We start from the raw sequence: 25,424 nt of genomic DNA on the forward strand, positions 1-25,424 counted from the left end.
AAACCCTTTAGGGAAAACATAGGCTCTCTCGTAGTATTTTATACGCCCAGTAAGTCTGACCTGGAAACCATTTTAAGCGACTACGGCGGCGAGATAAGCAAGGAACAGCTGCACGAATACATGCGGCATTTAAAGACGCACCAACATTCCAAGATGATTTTCTCTTTGAGGTTTCCTTATGACGTTAATGTATATGGAGATTGAGCAGCTCTTAGATGAAGTCCCCACGCAGTTAGACGAAAGTAACCTCAAGGAACAACTTAACATCCTTGTGTCTTCGGGGAAGTGTAAAGAAATGATAGGCAAGGAACTTACCCATGAGCAAGTTAATAAGTTGTCAGAAGAGGAGGTTAAGAAGTTCCATAAGAGGTACGAGGCTGCCCTCGCAAGTAAGACCACGGACGCCGTAGCAGACTCCGCTATCCGACTTACCACTAAATTGCTTGGACTTGCACTGCCCATAGACGACGTGGAGCAACTACAGAAGGACATAAGAGATGACTATGTCATCACCCAAGAACTTAAGATAACCTGCGGGTGGTTGTCTTTAAAGTGCGGTAAGTTAATGGCAGTCGCCTCTGCGGTACTTCACGTAGCTCAGCATGTCGACTTGAAGGAGGTACTAGGTTCCTTCGGAACATCTTGGAAGGACTTCAAGAAGGACAGAGAAGTCGAAAAGGTCTTCCAGGCGGCACTTGCTGAGGTACCTGATCAAGCCACCTCAAGTACCTAGTCAAGTCACCTCAAGTACCTAGTCAAGTCACCTCAAGTACTTAGTCAAGTCACCTCAAGTACTTAGTCAAGTCACCTCAAGTACTTAGTCAAGTCACCTCAAGTACTTAGTCAAGTCATTGTCAAGTCATTATCAAGTCGTCATTAAGTTACTTGTCAAGTCCTTCAAGTCCCTTAATATAAGATGAGTGGTACCGAAGAACAACCTCAGGAGGAGCAGAAGATTACCAAGCCTAAATCTGCAGGCAGAGTTGCCGCGGGAAAGAAGCTCGCGGAGATGAATAAAAAGAACAAAGCAAAGAAAGAAGAAAAGGTGGGGGAAGAGGAATCCTTCATTAATCCTGGGTACGTCATTGGCGCGTTAGGAGTTGCTATAGCAGCAGGCAGCCTTTACTTACAATGGCGGGCTACGAAGCCAAGAGTAAAGTGGGAGGCCGTGCATGTGCCGCCAACATATCACGCACCTGTGGAACCGGCTGTTAGAAAAAGTAAGATCCCTGAAATGGAGTAGATTTATCACCCGCGGCGACCTAGATTTTCCTTCTCGCTTTGTAATATAATGTCAACCGCGTTGTTGAAAACTGTTGAAGAAGCAGCTATTATTACTTCCATCGTTGCGGGTATTGGTTGGGTAGGTAAGAAAGTGCTTAAAGAAGACTTTACTGAAGACCCAAGCAAGAGCTTCGCTAACTTTGCTAAGATGACCGCTGCCGTAGGCGGGGCTATCATGGTAAAGGATTACCTACGGAAGGAAAAGTACCTACCTAATGTATAATGGTTAGCTTAGTCGCAGGTGGGGTCATTGCAGCTTTAGCATTTACAGGGGCTAATTATGGTGGTCAATATTTGGATAGATTAGTCAGAGGCGACAAAAGCGGTGCCGCCGAAAGAAAGAGACACGACTTAGCGCTGGAGAAATATCAAAGGGACGTTGCAGCTTGGAATGAAAAAAGACAAGCTTACAGGGATTGGTTGGATAAGAACTACCAAGACAAAATGCAGGCGGATAAGAACTTCGAAAACACAGACTACGCCTTCAAACTTTATGCGCAAGCACACCCCGCGGCATTAACGGGGTTAAGAAAGCCTCAGTTCAAGAATTACTACCAGCCTTCTAAGAAACAAAAAGACAATGAATTAGTCTTCGTAGGAGTCGCAGGGTTGGCCGGAGGCGTGGCTTTGGCGTGGGCATTGTAAAATGCCCCTAATATAATGATCGTCTTTTTGGAAAGCGACAAGAATGACTTTACCACGTATTTGAATCCTCCCATTAAAGCCTGTAAGGTTCGGTTGGTTAGTTGCTCTTTGTATAATTCTTGGTATAATTTAATTAATGGCTTTGTCATCGGAACTTCCGGCACCAAGCCAAAAATACCAGATTCCCATTACACCCCAATAACACTGGCTAAGGAGCTAGCGAAGCATGGATACACTCTTACCACAGGATTACCCCATGAAATGACATTCAAGAAAAATAATGGGAGCGTCAATCTAAAGGACAGTTCATTGGTAGAACTCCTGGGCCTTACTAGTACCACGATAAATAGCGGTAATACATACGATGTGAAATGGAAAGTCGCATCCTCTTATGAAGTCTATTGCGACTTGGTTCATAGTTACAACAATGGAGAAAAGTCTTCTCTTATGTCCAAGTTTCTGCCCAAAGGTAATCCATTTGACCCAGTAGAATACACTCCCATTTCTTTAAGCTATGACTTGTCTAATTTGGTAGAAAGCATAAACATCACCATTAAAGTGGACGGAAAGACGGTGGATTTTAACGGACGTAAGATCAATCTCGTTTTGGAATTCATATAATGGGCCGCGTAGAGGACAAACTCAAAAGGATTTACTATGGGCCTGAAGGCTATTGGAAAGGAGCGTCAGCTATCAAGAAACTCGCGACCGCGGCCAGGGTATCAGACGAAACAGCTAAGAACTGGTTGAAAAAACAAACCCTCTGGCAGGTTTATCTTCCCGTGCCTAAGTACATTCCCAGGCCCAGCTTCACCGTAAATACCCCCAATGAAGTTCATCAGGCGGACTTGCTTTTCTTGCCGCACGATAAGGTGAGAAAAAAGACCTATAGGTACGCTTTGACCGTAGTTGATATCGCAAGCAGATACAAGGACGCCGAACCCATAATCAGCAAGGATTCTGGAGAAGTCGCAGAAGCCCTAGGTAGGATTTATAAGCGCGTCTTGAAATGGCCTAAGCTGCTGCAAGTGGATGCGGGAACGGAGTTCATGGGCGTGGTTACTAAGACCCTGAAAGACCACGACACTAAGATTAGGAGAGCCAAAGCTGAGTACCACAGGGGTCAGAGCATCGTCGAAAGATTCAATAAGACCTTGGCAGAGCGTCTCTTTGGATACCAGTATTGGAAAGAGCTGGAAGATCCCTCCAAACGCAACAGGGAATGGACTCAGAGGCTCCCCCAGGTCGTCGCGGCTTTGAACAACGAGGCGGCCAGGGCTACGGGAATAAAACCCAGAGATGCCATAAAAAAGAAACACGTGGAACACAAGTCCTTCGTCAGAAGTTCGAGGGCGGTCTTCCCCCATGAAAAGAAATTAGGTAATGTCACGGTTCGATATCTCTATGAGCCGGGTGAATTAGAAGGAGGATCCAAAAGAGCTACGGATCCTAATTGGTCTTTGGAAACTTACCAGATCCGAAGTGCGATAGCTAAGAAGGGTCAGCCCATCTTGTATTATCTTCATGATGGTCCCACGCGTGGGTTCGTCAAAGAAGAACTGCTTATCGTGTGATGTCCGAATGCTATCGTATGCACTCCGTCATCACACATCCATCGCTTACCGTCAAATGCAGACAGTGACACCTTCTCCTGCGTGACGTTATGTATCTGATGTCCGTAGCTGCGCAGGCTGTTCATCTTATGCCGCTGTTCCTTGCGTGTTCGTAATACGTTGAGGTAGGACTCGTGCGTAATGTCCTTCTTAACCACATACTTTTTTACGCCTTTAGCTTTCTTTTCTACACCGTCTAACTTTAGCACGCTGTACATCTTTGGTTTCAGACCCACGTATTCCACGATGGGTTTTCCTAACATTTCGTCTTTCATCTTCCCAATTACCTTCTTATTCTTCGCAGAGTAAAGGAAGTGCTCCTTCGGGTAACCGCTGGTGTCGTACTCATCGATGTCGGGGAGGCAGTCTTTGTAAACGTCTTCCGTTTGCACTTCTAGAATTAGGGAGTCGGTGTCTGTGTACAGGAGGCGACAGCGGTCTCCGTACTTTGGCTTAAGCTTATCGTAGTAGAACTCGTACATAAGCAGCTTCGATAGATCCAGCACCGTAAAGCCTGTGTAAACGGGCTTGTTTAGTAAGAGGTTTGCCTTTTTCATGTGAATCACGTAGAAGTTCAGCATTTCTACGTATCTAACGAAGCCTGGCTGTGACACGTATGCTTCTGCTTCCTCTTTGGTGCTGACTATTTTTACGCTTACGCGCTTGCGGATGTTCTCCATTGTCTTTCCGAACACGCTGTTGTTCATCAGTTTGAAGAGGTTTTTCTCGAAGTCATTTTTCGCTGCGGTACGCTTTTGCGTGTTAAAGTCAATGTAGGGGCGCATCCAGGGTTCCTGCGTGAATTTTAGGACTCTGTGGATCTTCTCTACGCGCATTCCGTGTCGCACGTAGAACTGCAGGTTGCGGTAATGTACCACATACTTCTTCTTATCCATCAGGTTCATAGTTAGTTTCCTGTACGGTTTGTAACCAGGGCACATTTGCTTTTGCAGCGGACTTAGCTGCTTAAATGGTATCTCTATCGCTTCTGGTGCTAAGGGGAACTCATTGTGTTCGTCGTGCAGGCGCTCTGGGTACTCCAGATCCACTTCTAAGACGTAACCCTTGTCTTCCTCCTTTCCTACCTGCATGTAGAAGTCTATCGGCTTCACTGGATCCCATTCGAAGTCTCTCACAGGTAGGTACTGTGACATTGCCCAACCATAAAGGTTATTCGCATCCAGGTAGTAAATGTATGTGGTTGGTTTCTCTGGGTCGTGCTCTACTAAGGGGTTGTTTGCGCGGGCGTAACGTCGGCTGGGTCCGCATACGCCGCCACGAATACCGTCTTCCATAAACCGATACATGTCGTACTCCGTTAGGAGATCCAACTGCGCATTTGTCTTCTTTAACAAAGCACTCCAGCTGAGCCCAGGAGCCGTGTAGAAATTAGCGGGATCCAATCCGTAATATTCCATAGCCATCTTTCTGAAGCTTTGGAAAACATCTGCGAGCAGCACTACGTCAGACCTTAGGTAGATGTCGTGGTAGTCACCCATGTTCTCACAGGAGTACTTTTCCCACACGTCTAACGCATGCTGGTACTCCTCATCCTTTATACCAGACTCGTTTAGGGTGCTGTAGAAGCGATCTTTGGGTGGTAGGGGTTCTTTGAATCGATCCCAGGAGTCCATGTATTCGTATGGGTAGACTCCTTTCCTTTCCGCGCCGTATTGACTGGAAATGGGAAAGTTGGTGTTATACTTTACGAGGTTTGCTAAGGAGTCCGCCATAAACTGCTGCGAATCTAAGAACTTTAGCTTACCCACAGTTACGGACATGTAGCGCTCTTTGTTGTTGGGTATGCATTTGACGTCGGAGCCGTCTGTTCCTTGTAGTAGCAAATGGGAGTCGTAACCGCGGAGGTTGTGAAAGAACACCGGAATCTCCATGTCTGGATTTACTTTGAAGTTTATATTGCATTTCCAATGAGCCGCTCCTCTGTATTTACCCGTGATGTGGCAGTGATCCCTAACCTTATCCACATAGAAATCCTCAACAAATGCTTTGTGACAGTGAATGCAGTGCGTGGAGGGCTTTCCCGGCTTCTCACCTTTCTTAGCATACTTCCCGCATTTAAAATGAGCTTCTCCTAGATACTTTCCATCTTCATCCCACGCTTTCTTGGCTCGTCTTCCAAACTGAAGAAGCGTATGTTGGCAAATGTAGCATTTTTTTGCCTTGGTAAAAGCCTCCTGGTTCTCTTTGGTAAATTCCATCTTCTTTGGACATCTTAATTGTTCTCTAATCTCTCCCTCCTCTTCTCGCAATGCTTCTAGAAACTCATTAGCTGCGTTCTTACCTCGGTAAATCACAGGAGGGTTTGCTTTGCCGTCTGATCTGACTACTATGTAACCAAAGGAGCAGATCTCGTGTAATCCTACCTTATTCGTGGCGCCACGTTTCTGCTCTTCCTTAGTTATCAACGCTTCGAAGTCTGCATATATCACGTAAGGCACTTGCATCTGCTTTTGATGGTCTGCGTATGAAAGCTCTTTGTTGGTGGGCATCTGGATCCGTTGCGCCACTTCTTCGACTCCGCGGCAGATCTCATCGTGTTTCTTTAGGGTATTTAAGGATGTAAATGACAGCAAGCAGCAGTCACAGAAGTACTTTTTGCCTTTGTGCTTAGTATGTCTGTAGAATAGTCTGCTAATGTGTTTAACCCATGAGTAGTGTCCACCGTGGTAGAATAAATGTACGCGCTCTCCTTTACTTTTTGACAGAACTAACGGTACTATCGTCTGCTCTCTGACTCCGTAAACGTTAATTGCTAGATCGTTTATTTCCTCAAATATGGGGATGTCTATCAACTGCATGGGAAATTCCACACCATCCCACTCTAAATCATCTGTGGGATACTTACTTGTCCTACAGGGATCCTTCTCTGCTGGATACAGTGCAGACCTGATTGCCCACATAAAGCATCGATTGTCTTCATTCTTCACGTTTACAATAGCCTTCTTCCTTTCTACCCACGTTGGTAGCGGTACGTAACTCCCCCCTCGTATGGGTACGTACCTGGCTATACTTATCTCTATTCCTTCAACCTCCTCTACTGTCCAACCCGATCCTTCTTTCGTGTAGTTAGACAGCGACTCCATTATTGCTTCTAAGGCTTCACTGAGTGACCTATCCAGATTCGTGGATTCTAATATCACTAACGACTTTGATCGCAACATTGCTGTCGTCATTACCTCGTCTTTTGATAAACTTACTTCTACCATTATGCTCGCTTTCAGGGCTCCTAATTCTTCTATACCTTTTCGGAGAGTCCTTTTAACCTTCCTTTCTGACTGACGCCAAAACTGTCTAACGTCAATCTCACCGTTACCGGGTATTGGCACCGTGCTGAAGTTGCTTTGGGATTCCATCTATATAATAGGAAATATTTTATACCTAATACCAAGCACTTTTTAGGTCGTCGTAGTCGTACTCACAGTCCTGACAATGCCAAAACAATTTAACCTTAGTCTCAAACTTCTTACCACATCCACAATCATAACTGCTCATACACTTCGTCTTCATTTTCAAATGCTTTTTCAAATCCGCTTCTTTCTTAAAAGTTCTCTTACATTCTTCACACTCCATATATAGACTAACATATTTGCGCTGTTGCCCCCAACCACACTTGGAGTGGGGATTGTCCGTAGGTGGATTTTTGACACGGGTCTTGCCCGTGTCGAGATTGCGCTGGAACCCCCATTCCCTATACTACTACATTTCTAACTCAAATTCCTTCTTCATATTCCAATCTAAAAGGGAACTATGTTGTTTAGCTGTGAAGTCTCAGATTTCAGATATCTGACCGACAACGTTTATTGAAATAGATGTATAATGGGGTTATTGTTTGCACTCTCACTGATAGATCTCAATGCCATCCCTTCAAGATGTGTTGCAGAGATATTTTTGATCATCAGATATTTATTTACTAAAAATATAAAATTATGTATAATTTATAACCAACAAAAGCTCAAACCCGTATAAAAACAAGAGGAAGTACTGTAACATTTCAATGTTGATACAGCACCATTGATACATCGCACTGCTTTGTCTTATTTTTATTAACGTTTCTACTTTGAAATCTTTACTTATCAAAATAATATAAAAATTTTTTTGAAATAATATTTATATTTAATAATTGATATGCTTGTCTTCTCTTTGGAATAAGTATACAGTGAAAATTTAATTACATTTTTTTAGTAGAATAAAAATAGTATTTACTAGAAAACTAATATAGTTAGTTTTTTTGAGTTGCATGTGCAACTTTGGTTTTCTATGTACAATTAAATAAATAATGGTAATCTTATTTGGGATTTCTTTCCCAGAGCTTTGAATATATATTTTTGGTTCTGCCAAAAGAAAAAAAAAAAGAATTCTAAAGACATGGTGCATTGTGGTCTAGCTTGGGTACAAACAAAATGAAAGGCATGATGAATGAAAGATGTTTGAACACCCAAGCTAGAGCACAATGCAAGATGCATACATAACAAGGTTATACTAAACATGCTCTATCCAAAACAATTTCCTATAGATTTGCTAACTCTATATCTATTGCATTGTAAAGACAAAAATGATTTATAAAGCTCCTGGGATAAAAATGTCTAACCTGGGTTCCAGTGACTATTTTTTTTTTTTTTTTCTCTGGTTTTTCATATTGAAAAACAACCAATAAGAACCACTGGCACCCAGGGTAAAGGATGTCTCTAATAATATTATTAATAGTAATAAAAGTTGTTCAACACATTTCTATTTAAAATCTGTCACCTTCCAAAGGGATCACTACTGTGTCGGAATATAGGTTTTCTTCTCTTAATGGGATTACTCCCCTCAGAATCATTCGATCCAGCGTCACTACTACTAGGATGGAGAGATGATGTTGATGACCCCTCACTGCTGACCGACACCTTATCATTGGTGGAGACTGAGCTGTCACTCTTGATTACTCTCAGGTTGCAGTGAGCTGCTATCTCTCTTAGGGATTGAGGGGTTCGAATTTGTAGAGTTACGTTATCTGTTAATTTTCTTATTGTGGTGACAACATCAATATGTTCACTCCATTTAACGTCAGTGCCATTCACACCAATAACAATGTCACCAACTTGTAAGCCAGCATCCTGTAATGTTACAAAAAATAGATCTTAATAACAACTTTTGGATTGTGATGAGTAAATATGTCTGTAAACATACCTTTAATTATTAATTATTTCAATGAATAGTGCAAAAACCTACCCATGCAGCACCATGCTCCTCGGCACTCTGTACAATAACAGGAGCAGAACCAATCACACTGAATCCAAAACTACCACCTCTTCTGGCTATGGTGATAGATCTTGGCGTACTCAATGTACTGTCAGCATTAAAGATATGTACTGGACCCTAGAATATAAACATAGTACTTTTGGTGATTTACTGTGAAATCCCCTTGATGGCAAGCTTGCTGACAGTTTATTGTACCATTAAGATATATATAATTATAAAATAGGTCATTTGTAACCAACAGTCACATGCATATGCTCAGAACCATGCAGGCAACAACCAATGCAAAAATTCAAGGAGTTTTGCTAAAATCTTAAATTTTAAATAAATTTTTATTTTTTTATTTTTTAAGTTTAAATTTAAATTTTTCACTTGGAAATTTGATTTATAAAATTTAAGGAGTTTTTAAAGAGTTGAAGGAGTAGCACTGTTAAGTGTACTGATTTGTACTGTTAAGTGTCACCGTCATCAATAAAGCCTGCACTGCACTCCACTGTTAGACTTTAGTTAGACTTACCAGCTTATGGAACAAGTCTTCTACAGGTGCACAGCTGAACTCAGGAGCATGAAGATGAGCCTTTTGTTCGACATGTGCTGAAAGGAAATTAAAGAATGAAGCTATTAGCAAGTGAGCAATGTATTATTTGTCAAAAACAATTTCATGAGAAAAATTCTTGCTTTTGTCATGAAGTAAGTGGTCAATACCAAATGAAGGCCAATCTTAATAACAATTTCTTTCTTACTTTCATTTTTCTCTTCATTTATTTTTCAGTCAGTCATCCACCCATCCTTTCATCCATTCAATTCATTCTTCTATGTTTTCATCTATTCATTTTTTCATGTGTATTATCCAATCTATTCAAATCATTTATTCATTTATTCATCCATTCATTTTTTTCGGAGGTTCATTACCTCCACATTATTATTTTCAAGGCTTAAAATCACAGTCAGCAAGTCCCTGTTCATGATAAGAGGCCTTATAGTACACTCAACAAAATTACTCGACTCTGATTGGTCGAGAGGAGTACAATTATAGCGTTAATTGTACTCCGTAGGAGTACTGAATTAAGTCGCTATGGCAACACGGCCAAAACAATATCAAAACAATTATTTTCTATCATTTTGTACTTAAAAAACATATAAATAAAATTTTAAAGCTGTAAGAACTAATCTTTTTTATGCATTTTAGTTGCGCAATGGACTGAAAATCGGCCGCCAAATAGACAAAGATGAACGGCGTCGAAAATTTTGTTGAGTGAACTATAAACAAAAAATCACACGATCTTCTCGTACAATTTGGAATTAATAGACACTCGTAATGTTTTGAAAGTTCTTTAATTGCACTCGCCTAAAGGCTCGTGTAATTACAAGAACTTTCAAAACATTACTCGTGTCTATTAATTTCCAAATTGTACTCGAGATCGTGCGATTTCCTATACAAATTACTTTTAGCTTAGTCATGCCTCATTTCTGGCTTAACGTTCTGGTCAAAATGACCCACAAGACAAAGATTTGACATTGTCTGATGTCAGGCCATTATTTTAAGTCCTGACTTTGTAAGACAGAACTGATTCTTACCTAAGAGGGGGTGAGGAGCTCCATGATATTAAACAGGGAGTGACTGTTACAGGGTACCTCCAACTTATACCACAGGAATCCCATAAGAGCCCTGCTTACCTTTGACAGGAGTAGGTGACATTGGGTCATCAAAATCATCCTCCTCTTCCATCGATATTAACTTACTCATTGACCGATTTCTAGACTCTGAAAGAACCTGAAATTGAAATCAATTATTCTATATATCAAATGAAATATTGGAAAAGTATACTCTAAAACTGATAACAGTTTGAGCCTTACCTTCTGTAGAGAGACCATTTTCCTGCAGAATCTACACAATTGTTTGGCTCGGATAGCTTCTTCGTGATTGCGAAGTGCTGTGTGTAAATGTGCCTTGGCTGTAAACACAAATGAGATGATTTTTTAGTTCAGCAACTATTATTGTGGAGGTTAGCTCTTGGGTGATTGAAGCTTAGAACAATTTGAAGCTCCACAGTTTAGGGGGAGAAAAACAGGAGAATCCTGTAAAACCCTGAGGAACCAAAAAACTTCCCTCAGTATAATGTAAAAATCTACCATTCTAGGCTGTTATATGACAGCGTCGCATAATCACAAATGGAACACTAAGTTCCAAGTTAGATAAAAGCCCAAAGATAAATACTGACAAAGAAATAACCATAATTTTAATAACTTCCGCTATTGCAGATGCTCCCTATTACAGACATCAAGTGATGGTCCTGAGGGTGTCTGCTGCGATGAGTGTTGACTGTACATAGACTTTTACCTTCACCACTGCTACCACTCTTCCTTTCCCCTCCCAATTAACTCTACCAATCAAGGCAATGATTTACCTTGCTTATTTTTTATATTTCCACTATTGGACTGGGGAATGTATAGTGATGGTATTATTTCATGTAAACTGGTGACATCCATCTCTGGGGCTAGATTAATAGTAAAACAAAATGTATTAGGAAATCAGGTAGTAGATGATTAATCTGACCTGTGAATGTAATATCATCATCATCATCATTATCTCTCCTCACACCAGGAGATGCATAAGGCCATTGTCAATGGAACCCAATGTTATCATAATATGTCAATTTGTAGACAGGAAGATAAATGGACAGAAAGGCAGGCAGGCAGGCAGGCAGGCAGGCAGGCAGGCAGGCAGGCAGGCAGGCAGGCAGGCAGGCAGGCAGGCAGGCAGGCAGTACACATGCCCTTATTGAACAAGAACTAAAAATCTCTATCTCATTTAATAACAACAGCAGGCTATAACTTGAACATGTGAAAGATGTCTGGACTTACTTGGACACTTGAGCAGCCCTACAGCTGTGTAGTAATGTGAAAGTGCTTTATAATAAAGGCTCATAATCTGAAACAGGTGACATAAGATACAGCTGAATGATAACCATCATCATACCCCAATAACTAATAAAAAGCTACCTAGAAAAGGAAGTTACAGTAACTGAGGTGAAGAGGCAACTAGAGGACCAAAATCATATTGAATGTATTGAGCGAATAAAAAGAAACAAATAGATGAATAAAGAAATGGAATAGAACAGTGGGATTTGATGAATGGAATGAGAAGCTTGATTGATCAATCGAAATATGGAATGGATGGATGGATGGGATGGGATTGGATTGGATGGATTGGATTGATGGATTGGAAGGATGTATGGGAAGGACAGATTGGATGGACGGTAGAATGGGATAAGATGGATGGATGCAGAAACAATCAAAATCAATCCAGAGTTTAATGTCGTTTTCACTGCTGTGAAAAAATCATTAAAATAAATGCATTTGCAAATAAAATCTATAGATTTTCACTCACTTTGACCATATTTCTCCAAGCTGAAGGGATTGCATCCATACAGATACCCATATTCATCAATAAGAATGTTCTATTATACTCTTGACTGATCTGTATTGACAAGGGTAACAAAAACATGCAGCAATACAACTTATTTAATCTGCATACACACTATATTCTTGAATACTATTCTGAACACACTTGAACACAGACTCATCTCATGTGTTGAGGGAAATTACATAACAGTAAACCCCTTGAAGCAAGGAAGAAAAAGGAAGACACCTTATAAAAAGCACCCAGGCAGACCCTGTACTTTTCAGGTAATTACAAAACTATGCTACTTCTGAGTGGTTTTGTTAACTTACGAAAGAACTCTGGCATCATAATCACAATAATCACATCAACCCCGATAGACCATTTTGGCTTGGGTGGAATGTTTTCCCATTTCAGGCTACGTGTTGTTCCCTTGAGAATAAGATTCTTTCTTTAAGTTGTATCCATATTCATGTGTCTTTTAATGCACAACCATTAAAAAAAAGATACCCTAGGGAATGACATGTGGTCTGAAATGGAAAAACATTGTGCACAAGTCAAAAAGGTCTATCGATGGGTTGCAAGCATTCCCATGAGAGTCAAAAGACAATAACTTAACAATGGATGCTAATGAGAAAACTTTTTTGTTAAATGGCACCAACACTTTACCTAGAGGCCGCAATGACATAACCTGCATTCAAAGTGCACAGTGTACCCAAATCTTTAGTTGTGGTGTACAACATGTTTGCACACAACTAGCATCATCCAAGAATAGCTAAAGGTATAGTTATCACCTTTCTTACCTCTGCACACTCTTGACCTGCTTGTATGTTATCTTGAAAGCCATCTTGGATTTGCATTCTCTTTTCCCATAGGCAAGCCTGTGCCTGCGCCTGAAAAACAAAACAAAACATTTGGAATAAAGTAATGATGAAGGCTAGGGCCGGTCATTTTGTTGGATCATGCTTTGTCGCTCAGCTGTCTGATATGGATGTAACTCATTGCAAAATTTACACAACCACAAATCCTATTTTGAATCAGCAAGTAACACATGCTAAGCTTTCTTTATCTTTGTAATTAGATTGACTATTTATTACTCTAAGCATATACATGTGCTATTCACTGTATTTAAGCATTTGTAAGGACTATATTGTCACACTGATGTTGGCGTAAGGACGCCAAAACATGTCTGGTGGAAATAAATCAGTACGGTTAAAACTTTACTATGTCGTTTTTGATTATCAAAATCTTATTTTCAAGAGATGACATATTTTGTAATGGGATTACATTAGAAAGTATTCTAGTCTCATTGATCTTACTGTACTTATACATGAAATATCGGGGCAACCTGGCGGAGCTATCTAAAGAACTACAGCATCAAAAGGGAGGTAGGGTGGGAAAATAAGAGAACAAGGAAAGCAACTGCAGGTTGGGGGAAGTACAGAGAGACCACTAAATAATTGAAGTGCACAGCATACCATTCAGCCTTTGCAAGTTAGAAGTAAAGTGAACAGATATACTAATCAATTGTCATATATTCACACTAGCAACTCCTGACGATAGCCAACCCATCCTTTTAATGTCCTTACAAATAAATCAGTTTCTTCAGATCTTCTGTATTTTTATTGTATTCTGTACCTACCAGCATCAATGACATAAGAGCCTCTAATGTATCCTGTGTCATGTCTACACTGGGAGAGTTGATGAAGTTATCTCTGGTATAGCTGAACACACCTATGATAGATAATTCATTAGTAATCTGATTATTCCAGGATAGTTTCATGATTATCTTATTAAATTGTATTCAGGAGTAATGTTTATGATTTTTAACAGTTTTCTATGACTTTCTAAATGTTAAACACAATATTAAATGTAAGATTACAGATAAAACACACAGATTTTTTAAAAATATGACGTTTTGGCTATGTTATACTTTTTGTAATCTATACACAAACCTAGGGCATTGCTGAAACCATTATTATGGCAAAGGGACAATAAAGTCTTAATATAAAGATATTATCACTTTGCAATATACCTGCTGCTTTTTGAAAACAAGAGAATGCCACCCTTACTCCTTCTTCTGTGTTTCTATCCTAATAACACCAAAAATTTGCATTGATTTTAAAGAATGGTTTTGTAGTCGGCAACATTCAGCTGTCATTTTTTGTATGTTATCTTTACACCACCAAGTCCATACTATTATCTAGGTATTTTACCTGTTTTGTCCCTATTTGAGATAATAGGGCTCCAATATTGAAAAGAACACTGGCCTGTGAAACAAAACACCACTAAAGTAACTGGAGGTATACAAAAAATGGATGGGTGGATGGGTGGGTGGGTGGATGGATGGATGGATGGGTGGATGGGTGGACGGATGGATGGATGGGTGGACGGACGGATGAATGGATGGATGGATGGATGGGTGGGTGGGTGGATGGATGGATGGATGGATGGACGGATGGATGGGTGGATGGGTGGACGGACGGACGGATGAATGGATGGATGGATGGATGGGTGGGTGGATGGATGGATGGGTGGATGGATGGGTGGGTGGATGGATGGATGGATGGATGGGTGGGTGGGTGGGTGGATGGATGGATGGATGGATGGATGGATGGATGGATGGATGGATGGATGGATGGATGGATGGATTGGTGGATGTGGTGTGGTGTGGTGAGTGAGTGTTTTACCTTCTCAAAAGCAACAGATCTTTGTATTTTTGGAAGTCCTGACAAAGCATCATACCTGCCAAGAAAATAAACAAAAAGGTATTCAATATTTTGCTTTGAGATTCTTTAAATAAAAGTGACCTTCCTTGAGACAAGGATACAATATATCCTTTCAATATGCAATATATATATATTATTATCAAAGTCATGAATAATTCAGGAGGAAAACACAACAGAAATCACGACCGTGAAGAGTGTTGTAAATCTGATACAGAATCGTGTTCATTTGCATAAACTTTAAGTTGGATTTTCTTGGCCAAATTCACTTTAATTTTGAAAATTTTAGTGAAACACAAAGAAACTAACCTAGACGTTTGATAAGTCATATACAGTATTCATGTCCATGTTGTATCAGATATACAATCACTTGGCTACGCCTCATGGTTGAATATCTGATACAACACGGCCACTTATACTGTATATATTACTTATAATAATTTTTTATTTCATATCTGTTTTCCCCTATCTGGACCGGCTTTAGGTTGGTTAATACCTTATTTATTTATTTCTTATGTATTTCTTACGAAATACTATCATTTGAAACCTACCAGTGAAAGTAGACGGGCATGGTAGTTTTCTTGGAAAAGAACTTCTTCTCTATAAAGTGTAACTGATTGAAATATTGATAGAGCTTTTGGATGCCTTTTTCATCTCGGTTGGGGTTGCATATACCCTTCAAGAAATAGCATAATAAATTATTATTATCATTTTAGCAAAACGTTTGATAAGCCAGAGTTTAGTTTAGAAGACAGTGTCTGGTATCATCCCTTAGCCTCCTCATAATAGGTCATCCTTGCCTTCAATCTTGGGCATATTTCATGAGACAAATAATAATTTGGTTTCATTTTACAACTAAAATTAAGAATGACAGTTTTTCTCTTCCTTTTTTTTTCTCCTTTTCCTCCCCTGTCCCCCAATGTTCAATGTTGATTTTTCTAGCTTTTATTTCCAGTTGGATCCATCCTGTTTGGAACAACATTGATTTTGAGGGAAGTGGGAGCGAAAAGAATGAAGTGTGCTCAGAAAGAATGCTTCGTTCAAAAGTGATTTGTTCAGGATTGCAGTACTTGTGCTACTTTCAGAATTTTTTCTTTGCTTCTGTCACTTCCTTTCATCCTGTATTACGAAATGAAGCATGAAAAAAAGCTGTTTTCTTTCTTTTAAATAAAACAACTTTTACCTTTCTCATGTCACTGAATTTTTGAAGCTCCATTTCATATTGTTCTGGGTCCTCAGAATAATGCTCTGCAATGAAATCCTAAAATAAAAAGAATATAGGAATGTTAAAATGAACATTTGGCTAGAATAATTGTATCATATTGTTTTATTTAGTTTCAGAAAATATCCAATAGGGGGGATAGAATTGGTGTGGAGTTATCTGTACCAAGAAGTTCTTAAACACGAGGTGCATTTAGATTTGCAAATGATATAATATGCAAAACACAAGGTTGACTATAATCATCAATCACAAAAATTTCGATGTGTTTAAAGAATCAATGGTCTCAGATTTTTTGTAAATCTCAGTCCAACAGCACATAGAATGTAGGAATCAATTAATTCATGATTGTAAACCTTACAAGCCTGTAAATTAGTGTAATAAATAATATTTATGTAATAATTTAATGTGCTAAATTTTTAAGAAAAATTTCAACTAAAACTTGAAGTTGAATTTCAATTATACCTACCATGAATGGAACCTTAAAATTTAATTCTGTTGTTTCTCTTAAGCCAAGAGAGATCATTGGTATTTGTTTTTCCATGCTCCTAAAGAGATAAGTACAAATATTATAACCCTGGTACCTCTTTGATTATTGCAAGGCAGTGCTACATAATGTACGTGAGTGTGTGCAAATAATTCTGTCTGGTTTCTATCTCTTAAGCGAACTTGTAAGAGATCAAGTAGACAGGTACAAAAAGATATAACCCCGGTACCGGTACTTTGATGGAATATTGCAAGTTTGGGCAGAAAGGTATGAGAAAATGAAGAAATACTTTCATTCAACTTTGGATATGCTACACTAATATTGAAGTGGCAGAGATTCAAGTGTCTTTGAATAACACTTGAAAACAATATTGACTGTATGAATATTATTAGTGGGAAATTTATAGTGGACTATTATTTGTACTGGACTGCAGTATTTTACAGCCTATACAGTACGACTATTCCTCGTAAAAGGATGATTTACACAAACAAATTGGGAATGCTTTGCAGTGTCATAGCCTGTATTACCATGCATGGGCCGTTAGTTGATATTGTGTATTCCACAATCATTTGAAAACCGCTGTCTGTGACATACGTAATAAGAGACATGGATGCACTTAACTTTAGAGCAATATTATGCGTCATGTCTAGTAATTAGGATCACAAAGCCTTGTCTACTGGTTTTTTTTTCCTGTTTCATCCTCATGGTTTCCGCGATGCGTTACATTCCAATCATAATGAACCACTTAATAAGAAAGAGTCGAACTTGAAAATGATGTCATGTTGACATAAAAACTTCATTTACTAATATCTATGGTTTGGTTTTTCTAATTATTATATATATTTAGGACTAAGATGTTGAATCATAATAAATTTTCTAAAAATGTAGGAAGGTCTTAGTTTTAATCGAGACTCACTCATCAAACTGGTAAACATCAAAGGCAGAGTTGATCCCCTCAAGCTCCTCTCTTAGCTGATTAAGTTGTGTACTGGCAAAGTTGAGTTCCATCTTTGCAGCTTTTTTAAGCCTGCGGTCATTGGTTGCCCTGCAAGAGGTGAGCAAATAACCTCAATGATAACATAAATAGCAACTTTCATAATTGTTTTAAAAAAAGATAAGGAACTTAAGAAACCTAGAGGAGGCTAGGGATGGGGAAAGTGACCCTGCGCAGCTACAGCTAGTCATCATTTTTACAACAAAAACTTTATAGGGATTAAAATATGAGAGCAAAATGAATCAAGCCTATTTTACATCATAGAGCATTTCAATTGGCTAGACATAATCAGGGCTTGAATTTAACTTTTTTCCTCTATAGACATATGGCTAAATGGTTTTACAGAAAAGGAAAATATATTTGGACAAAACAGATTAGCACAAAAAATCTTAATAATGGTACATAGTAAAGTTATGACATTAGTGAATTTCGCCAGCCAAAACAAAATTCACCTTTGACTAGCAAATTACTGTCAAGCTAAAGACCTAACAATATAGTATACCTGGTTTAATGACATTTACAAGCTTTTGAATAATAATACAATCTAAAGTATACTAAAATGCTAAGATACTGGCAACATCTAGACAATGCATTTTCTCTCAAAATTTCTGAAACCTTTCGTGTTATCATGAAAATGAAGTTCAACACTGGACAACATTATCTTCCTTGATTATGCAAAAGTGGTGCTAGTGTGTTGCGGACAAGAACAGATTCACCTAGTAGATTTATTACTGTAAGGTCTAAAAAGCAAGATAGATTCCTACCATCCTCCCTTTAAAAAAATGAAGGCTATGGAATTTGTCATGCCAATAGTGATCAAGTGATAACCTTACAATGTTTTCTAAATAAAGTTTTTAGGTTATTAACAACAGTTTTCACTCATACCCACACATAAGATTTCTTTTAAAAAAACCTAACCCATGAAATTCCAATTTTTGTTCCTTACAAACTCTTTAATTAATATTATTGTTCTTTCTCTACCCCCCACCCCACAGAAATTCAATCTCTCTTATGGAGAGGAGGATGGATGATTTCTGGAACTACACAATATCTCTATTTACATTTCTTCATTTGGGACACCCCCCCCCCCCCCCCCTCCAAACAAATACCTTGATCCACCCCTGATCACCTTGAATAAGTAAAGTGAGAGTTTACAGTCATCCAAAAGAAAATGAACTAACAAAAGATGTGGTAGCCATGCTCAAAGATACGACTAAATACAATGAGAATTAGCCTTTTATCAAATTCTTCCTACATGACAGCTCTGTCCATGGTATGAAAACCAATATACTTAAAAGTGATATTGTGTAGTTCCAGAAAATATACATAGTAACCCCACCATGTAGGGAATTTGTAAAAGGACCCCCCTACCATCAGGAACTTCCAATTTTCTTCCAAACAAACTTTGTAATTTTGTTCTGTCCCTGACCCCTTCCCCTCTAGAATTTCCAAATTACTCCATGGTGAGGTATGGATCTTTTCTTGAACTATATATCATAAATATATTCATGATCTGGAGCACTCTGAAGTACCTCAATGATATAAATCAAGTTAGTAGCCACAATATTATGAATAATCTTCAAAAATTATGCTCAAAATATATAGTACATGTATTCTCTTCGTGAGATTCCTGGTAGTGGGAGTCTAGAAAGTTTAAGAAAATAAGTATTTTGGATATCAAAGTTCATCACAATGTTCTATCCTATCAAGACTATCTTGCTGAAGTTGATGACGGATGATTAATATCAGCAGGGTATTGATCATGACCGATCATGACCTACGCATTGGTCTTGAGCAGCATGGCTATAGATAAAGCATGGCTAAAGCTATAAATACCTTACAACAGAGCACTGATGGAGAGGGGGTGCACCAGCTGCTAGGTGATGAAACTACCAATGTAATACAAAGCATTTATTTTTACCTTACTACTAAAAATATTGAACAAAACATTTACTTCAGAGAAGATAAAGAGTTCCTTAAATTTGAAGAAAAGCATTGATAGTGAAAATGCAGGATTAATGAACTTTTAGGTTATTAAAACAACAAATTAATGTGCACAGTACAGGTGGGATTCCATCTTCCTATTAGCCAACAGATATTGGAACTGCTCAGATCAAGAACACTGTCCTTTAAAATTAATTTATCTCGTAGTTTAAATGCTAATATCGTACCTAACGAGTTGGACAAGAAAAATCTTAACATCTATAAATCTTAGATTTATTTTCTTTCTCCTGGACTACCTACTGCCATTATTTCGTATTTAATAGGATTTTGATACACTGTTCTATAATTTTCACTGCACAGTTAGAGATATTTAAAATCCATACCTTTCTACAGCATATTCTTTTTCAACATTCTTTTTAGAAAAAGAATGGGTCCAATATTATTGTGAATAAATCTACAGTTTAATATTCATCTCTAGAGCCAAGCTTTTACTTTTCAAGATGAAATGGTACGCTCTCTCATAACAAAAGCATAACATAATATCACAATCTTATCTCTCCACAACAATAGATAAGCTTATCGATAAACACAGGGCAAACAAAGAGTTAAGGTACGAAAATTATTATTAAACAGGGTATGAGAAAGAATTTATTAAAAAAAGTTATGGAAGATATGATTGACGGAACTAATGAATCGTGAACTTCTTAGTCAAAACAAAGTTTTCGAAATCTTGTTTTTTTTTTGACAACGAATTTGTTTCTGGACAATTTTGATTGAACGTGTTAAATCGAATTATCACATATAATACGCTATAAAGTTCGAAATAATAAATGCAGTAAAAATCAATTAGGAAAATACTTTGGAACTAAACTAGGTAGCTTTTCAAAATTGCCGCAAGTTTATTCTGAAGAGGGTTATTTTGTCTTATTTTTAGATTTAGATCAAATATTTGGTAAGCAGTCTGTAGACAGTAGTCATTCATATGAGAAGGTGAAACAACAAATCATGATAAAGTTGCTAGTATTCACGGAATCGTGTGCTTTACGGTATCTCTACCAACTTAACTATAAACATTCATTCTTACTTACCTGAGAGCTTTCAATAAGTTTTCAGCGCCATCTCTTAACTTCATTTGTTTATATATTTTTTGGTTCAAGTCTTGTCTCTTGTGTTGCAGTCGCCAGCGAGCTGACTTTCTGAACGCAAATTCTGCGTCGTCCTGAGCGTTAAGAAAGAAGCCGGTTATGAAAGATTACTTGAAGTCACAGAAAAACTTACTAATGAGTTTATCAGCCTTGTGAAGTTTCCTATTTACAGCTCAATATTAACTTAAACACATCCTTGTCAATAAACTATTTTGGGAATTATTTTTGGGCAATACAACAATTTGACGTGGGTTTAGTTACTTTACTGTTTTGCGAAGTCCCGTCAAGAATAAACATTTGACCGGCGTGGAAGCATTTCCAACTAAAAAATACGTGGAATATCGAGTGTTTGGTTACTCCAAAATTAGTAAGTGTCATTTTAAAAGGTTTTAAAGCTGTTTTTAACCACGAATAGCCTGCCAAATTTAAGCCCGTGACCCGACTTGCTTACCAAAGCGCGTGTTAGTTCTTTGACGTCGTCATTTGAGGATTTTTGCGCCAAATTTTCCATCTCAGTATTTTCCGTCCCTTCCATTTGTGGATCTTCACATTCATGACTCATTGATAGAATTTGGTAAAGATTGCTTTGAAGTTGAAGACTTAAATCAGCTCATTCCAGTAGCGGACTCTTTAACCTTTCATTTTCAAGTTTTTCGAAGATGACTTTTCAAACACACACACAACAATCACTTGACACGTGATTGGCAAACAGAAATCCCGCGGGCGAGCACGCGACCCGCGTGACATGTCTCTAGGGGTCAATCGCGCTATCGGAAGTCTTCAATAGATTAATCTTACTGGAAAATTTTATTGAAACCTTTTGTATCATTTACAACCGAAAAGAAGCCCCATTCATTCTCTTTTGCTTGATTGTCTTAGAGGAAATACAATTTTGAATTTGATTTTCATTCTATTCAGTATGCTTTTTTTGCGGCCTCAAGGCTAACAGCTGTCACTATCTCAGAAAAAATCTACCTGTTTGGGATCCTTGTATAGAGGGAAAAAAACAATGATTGCATGGACAGATGATAAATAAAAAGCCTTCATGAACGGTCATCTTAGAGATCGAGCATATATCACTTCATCGGTCAAATCCCAGAAATATGAAGCCTGAAGTTTTAAGAAAAATACATTATATCAAGGAACAATTATAAGTTTTTTAGAAATAACATTGCATTTTCGTTGTTATTGTCAATGCTTTGCCGTTAATGTTAAATTCTATTCAATATATTAGGAAACTTTTGTGTGGGCGGCCATTCCTCTTCTTCCTTTAAAAGAAATTAAAATTTTCCAGATCACCTGCTCCGAGTCTATATAAGTAGTTGTCATTCAAAAGAAAGAATATTGGAAAAAAACAAGAGGAAACTGCCCTCAATTGTGATCATGTAGATAAAATATAATTAATTTTGTAGACTATGAATGATAGGTGTGGATCCCTTATGTTTCCACATTAAAAACAAGATAAATCCATCTTTTTTTTTTTTCAATTAGACTAAAGAAAGTTACATAAGACCAGGCATGTATTGAAAATGACCAATTTTCTTGGGAAAAAGGGATATCATATTAATTTTCCTGAAACGACTTAAAAGAGAACAATTATCACAAGGTTATATGATTTTGAAAATGGCTGGTAATTTTAGTAAAAGTTAGAGTGCTAAGTGAAAGTTCTTTCCAATTTCTACAGAATTTGTTTTAAGTGGTCTGCAAAAAGCCCTAAGGGTTGGAACAAAATAATGACCAACCATAGCAGAAAACAACATAACTATCATGCGAAACTGAGATATGCATATGTCTCCCAACCAAGACATGTTACTACTCTTCCCAGTAATCTGAGGCAGTCGTGATTTTATGACTGCCTTGGTCTACTTGGAAGAGTAGTACTGTCATTCACTAGAAATCCAGTCTCTTGGAATCCATAGGCACTAAAATACAAATGTTTAGTTCCAGAAATTATCCATACCCACCCTACAGAGGAATTTGGAATTTCCAAAGAGAAAAAACGAAAATTACAGAAATTGTATGGAAGAAAAATGGAATTTCCGGGGGATAGGGGTGTCTTAAAAAAATTCCTTCGTGAGGGGAGTATGGATAATTTTTGGAACCACACAATATAAGCATAGTCATTTCTGAACCAAAACCTTCAAATTTTATTAAATCCTTAAACCAAGTCAGCTTGCAGCTAATTCACAGATCAAATTGGAATTTAGCATGCACATTTTGAGGAAGTAATAAAACTGAAGCATGAGGAAAAAACCCTTGAATCAAGGGAAATATCTAAACTCACTCTCATGTGATGGTGTGTCCAGGAATCAAACCCAAGATCCCAAAGGTGAGAGGCAGTTGCACTACCACTACATCACCCTTAATTGAGCTAAAAGAATCATATCACTACTCCTTAACTCTGGAATTAATGCCATAGATCTTTTTTCATGCCATGTGCTGTAGATTGAAGAATTTTAAGACCCCAAAACTGATGTTGATATGCTGATCAGTATTTAGGTGATCTGTGGGTTGACGGTAGGCTGACACCCTTTCCATCATTGTTTGGGGTGCTATTCTTAATGACATTCAAGATTCAGAGATTGGAGATTGGAGATGGAGAGACAAGTGCACTTTACAAAGTACACAACCATGTCTTTTAACTGGAAGCTTTCTTTATGGCTATACTATGTTCATAGCCACTCACAAAGAGCAGCAAGGCAGTAGAATTATCATAATATAATTTTTACAAAGTTAACTATTATGAAAAATAATGCAAATAATAATGGAGAATTTTCTCTAGATTAAGATTCCCATCACTAAGAGAAGAGGGATGAGTAGACAATTATCCAAAATACCTGAAATGGAAAACAAATCATCATTTTAATATTTCCTCAAGGGTGAAGAAAGTGGAGATAAAAATTCTTTAATTTCTTTTTCCATTCCCTTTGGGATCAGTAAAAGGACATCTTGGGATTATTTTCAGTATGAATTTTTTTTAAATCAATATTTTTTGTGCATTGTTTTTGTTGACTCAGATTTGCAGATTGTTAAGTTGATTTACTTACACCAAATTTAGAAATGGTTTTCACGTTAAAAAAGGTTAAATCATAGCTCATGGCTAAGACTTACATGCATTCTGGGTAAACAATAATATTATTAGAGCTAATATTGTGCATATTGAAATCTTGCAACGGCTATTAAACTTGGATTCAACTTAACAAAAAGCATTTTGTCACTCTTCCTATAGAATGGCCTTCAGTCTTAGCTTCAACGATTTAACCTTTTGAATCCGACAATGGCTTTCAAATTTGGTGTAACAAATCTTTGCAGTGGATTCATGTTGCTATGACAACCTTACCAAAAAAACTGCAAATGATGTCATAAAGCCTTCTTTTGTTAGTTCCCACGCACCACCATACTCCTCCTCATCAATCTTTTGAAAGTTATTAAAGTATACATAAGCAACACCTGCATTTATTAAACAAAACCTAGAAAAAAATTAGACATATATTAATTTCAATAAACATGTTTCAAAAATCTCAATGCTTTTAAAATAATCACATATCAATATAAAAGAAAACAAACAAAGTTAAAAAGTCTTAAGATAAAACTATGCAAACTTTATAAAGGTTAGGGGATTTACACTAAAAGTTTGTTTTGAACAAAGTGTTCATTTTAAGCTATATTGTATAATAACATACCCATACCCTTAGTACGAATTCCCCTTTATTGCTATAGTGTCTAACCACAAGACCTAGCAACTCTAATAAGAGACCATTATTATTATTTATCAGAGTGGGGAGCTGGCCAGTTGGTTCAAAATGGGGGAATGTTTTGTCATTCAATTCTTGGGGTTGAATTGCTGAGGAAGGTTATGGTTGGTTAAGATGCCCAAGGTAATTAATCATTCCCTAGAGTATCATTTCTTTGTTTAACAAGCCAGTTGTGGATGAGATAACATATGAATATGGATACACTTCAAACAAGGAATCTTATTTTCAAGAAAATGACACAGGGTCTGAAATGGGGTGAATGTTGTGTCAGGGATAAAGAGGTCTATTCCTTAATACCTAAATGTGACTGGTGGGTTAAACCAGTGAGGTGGTTAAACATGGCCATTAAACAAAGCAGTAATGATAAACAATACTTACAGTCCAATAGCTAAAATTCCTTTTAATGGGATAAGACCCCAAATAATACCAATTATCACAGCTAAAATCTGTCGTAACCAGTATATTACGTCCAAAAACTCTTCCTGAAATAAATAAAAAGATTATTCTTAAGTTTCTTAAATAAAAAATTAAATTAAATTAAAAAAACATAGGTAAACCTGATAAAATGAAAACACAAAAATCGGTAGACGATGTCAATAATTGAAAAGATGGTATTCCATATTTTAACATAGTAGTCTGACTGCCAAAAAATAAAAAAAAACAAAGCCATTTTCACGTTATTTTTTTAGTAAACTTATTGGGACATATTGTTCACTATTCACCTTGTCTTCCCAAGTAGAGCCAGATTTCAACGCCTTGTGAAAGGTCTCAGAGACAGAAACTTCACCATTGGATTCATGAGTAGTCTTTTTTCTTTGCTGTGTCGACATTATTCGGTAAAAAGAAGGGAAAAAACGTAAATTTTTATGATAAAGTTAAAGGAATTGTTACCTCATGGTTTAGAATAGTAAAAGAGGACTAATGGAGGTAGCCGCTGGTTGATATCACGC

General features: G+C 37.8%; 2 protein-coding genes across 2 annotated transcripts; both read right to left on the minus strand.

Annotated features, from left to right (window-relative positions):
- Positions 1-7,446: 7,446 nt before the first annotated feature.
- On the minus strand, positions 7,447-21,390 carry LOC116297843 (rhophilin-2-B). Its single transcript, XM_031706150.2, has 19 exons — positions 21,171-21,390; positions 20,663-20,793; positions 17,553-17,681; positions 16,619-16,697; positions 16,114-16,191; positions 15,482-15,606; positions 14,895-14,949; positions 14,421-14,474; positions 14,240-14,297; positions 13,847-13,938; positions 13,008-13,097; positions 12,193-12,282; positions 11,667-11,733; positions 11,210-11,299; positions 10,659-10,756; positions 10,479-10,575; positions 9,319-9,395; positions 8,775-8,921; positions 7,447-8,659 (listed from the first exon to the last, which is right to left on the minus strand). Exons 1-19 carry the CDS (start codon positions 21,279-21,281, stop codon positions 8,306-8,308), a joined length of 2,022 nt encoding a protein of 673 aa, XP_031562010.2. The 5' UTR covers positions 21,282-21,390; the 3' UTR covers positions 7,447-8,305.
- Positions 21,391-22,842: 1,452 nt separating this feature from the next.
- On the minus strand, positions 22,843-25,398 carry LOC116297845 (GEL complex subunit OPTI-like). The gene is made up of 4 exons (XM_031706153.2): positions 25,197-25,398; positions 24,853-24,956; positions 24,060-24,189; positions 22,843-23,556 (listed from the first exon to the last, which is right to left on the minus strand). Exons 1-4 carry the CDS (start codon positions 25,302-25,304, stop codon positions 23,518-23,520), a joined length of 381 nt encoding a protein of 126 aa, XP_031562013.1. The 5' UTR covers positions 25,305-25,398; the 3' UTR covers positions 22,843-23,517.
- Between the last annotated feature and the right edge of the window lie 26 nt (positions 25,399-25,424).

This window comes from Actinia tenebrosa, unplaced genomic scaffold, assembly GCF_029948245.1.
Source record: "Actinia tenebrosa isolate PJP-AT-01 unplaced genomic scaffold, QUT_ActTen_1.0 PGA_scaffold2__45_contigs__length_23673736, whole genome shotgun sequence".
NCBI classification, from domain to species: Eukaryota; Metazoa; Cnidaria; class Anthozoa; order Actiniaria; family Actiniidae; genus Actinia; species Actinia tenebrosa.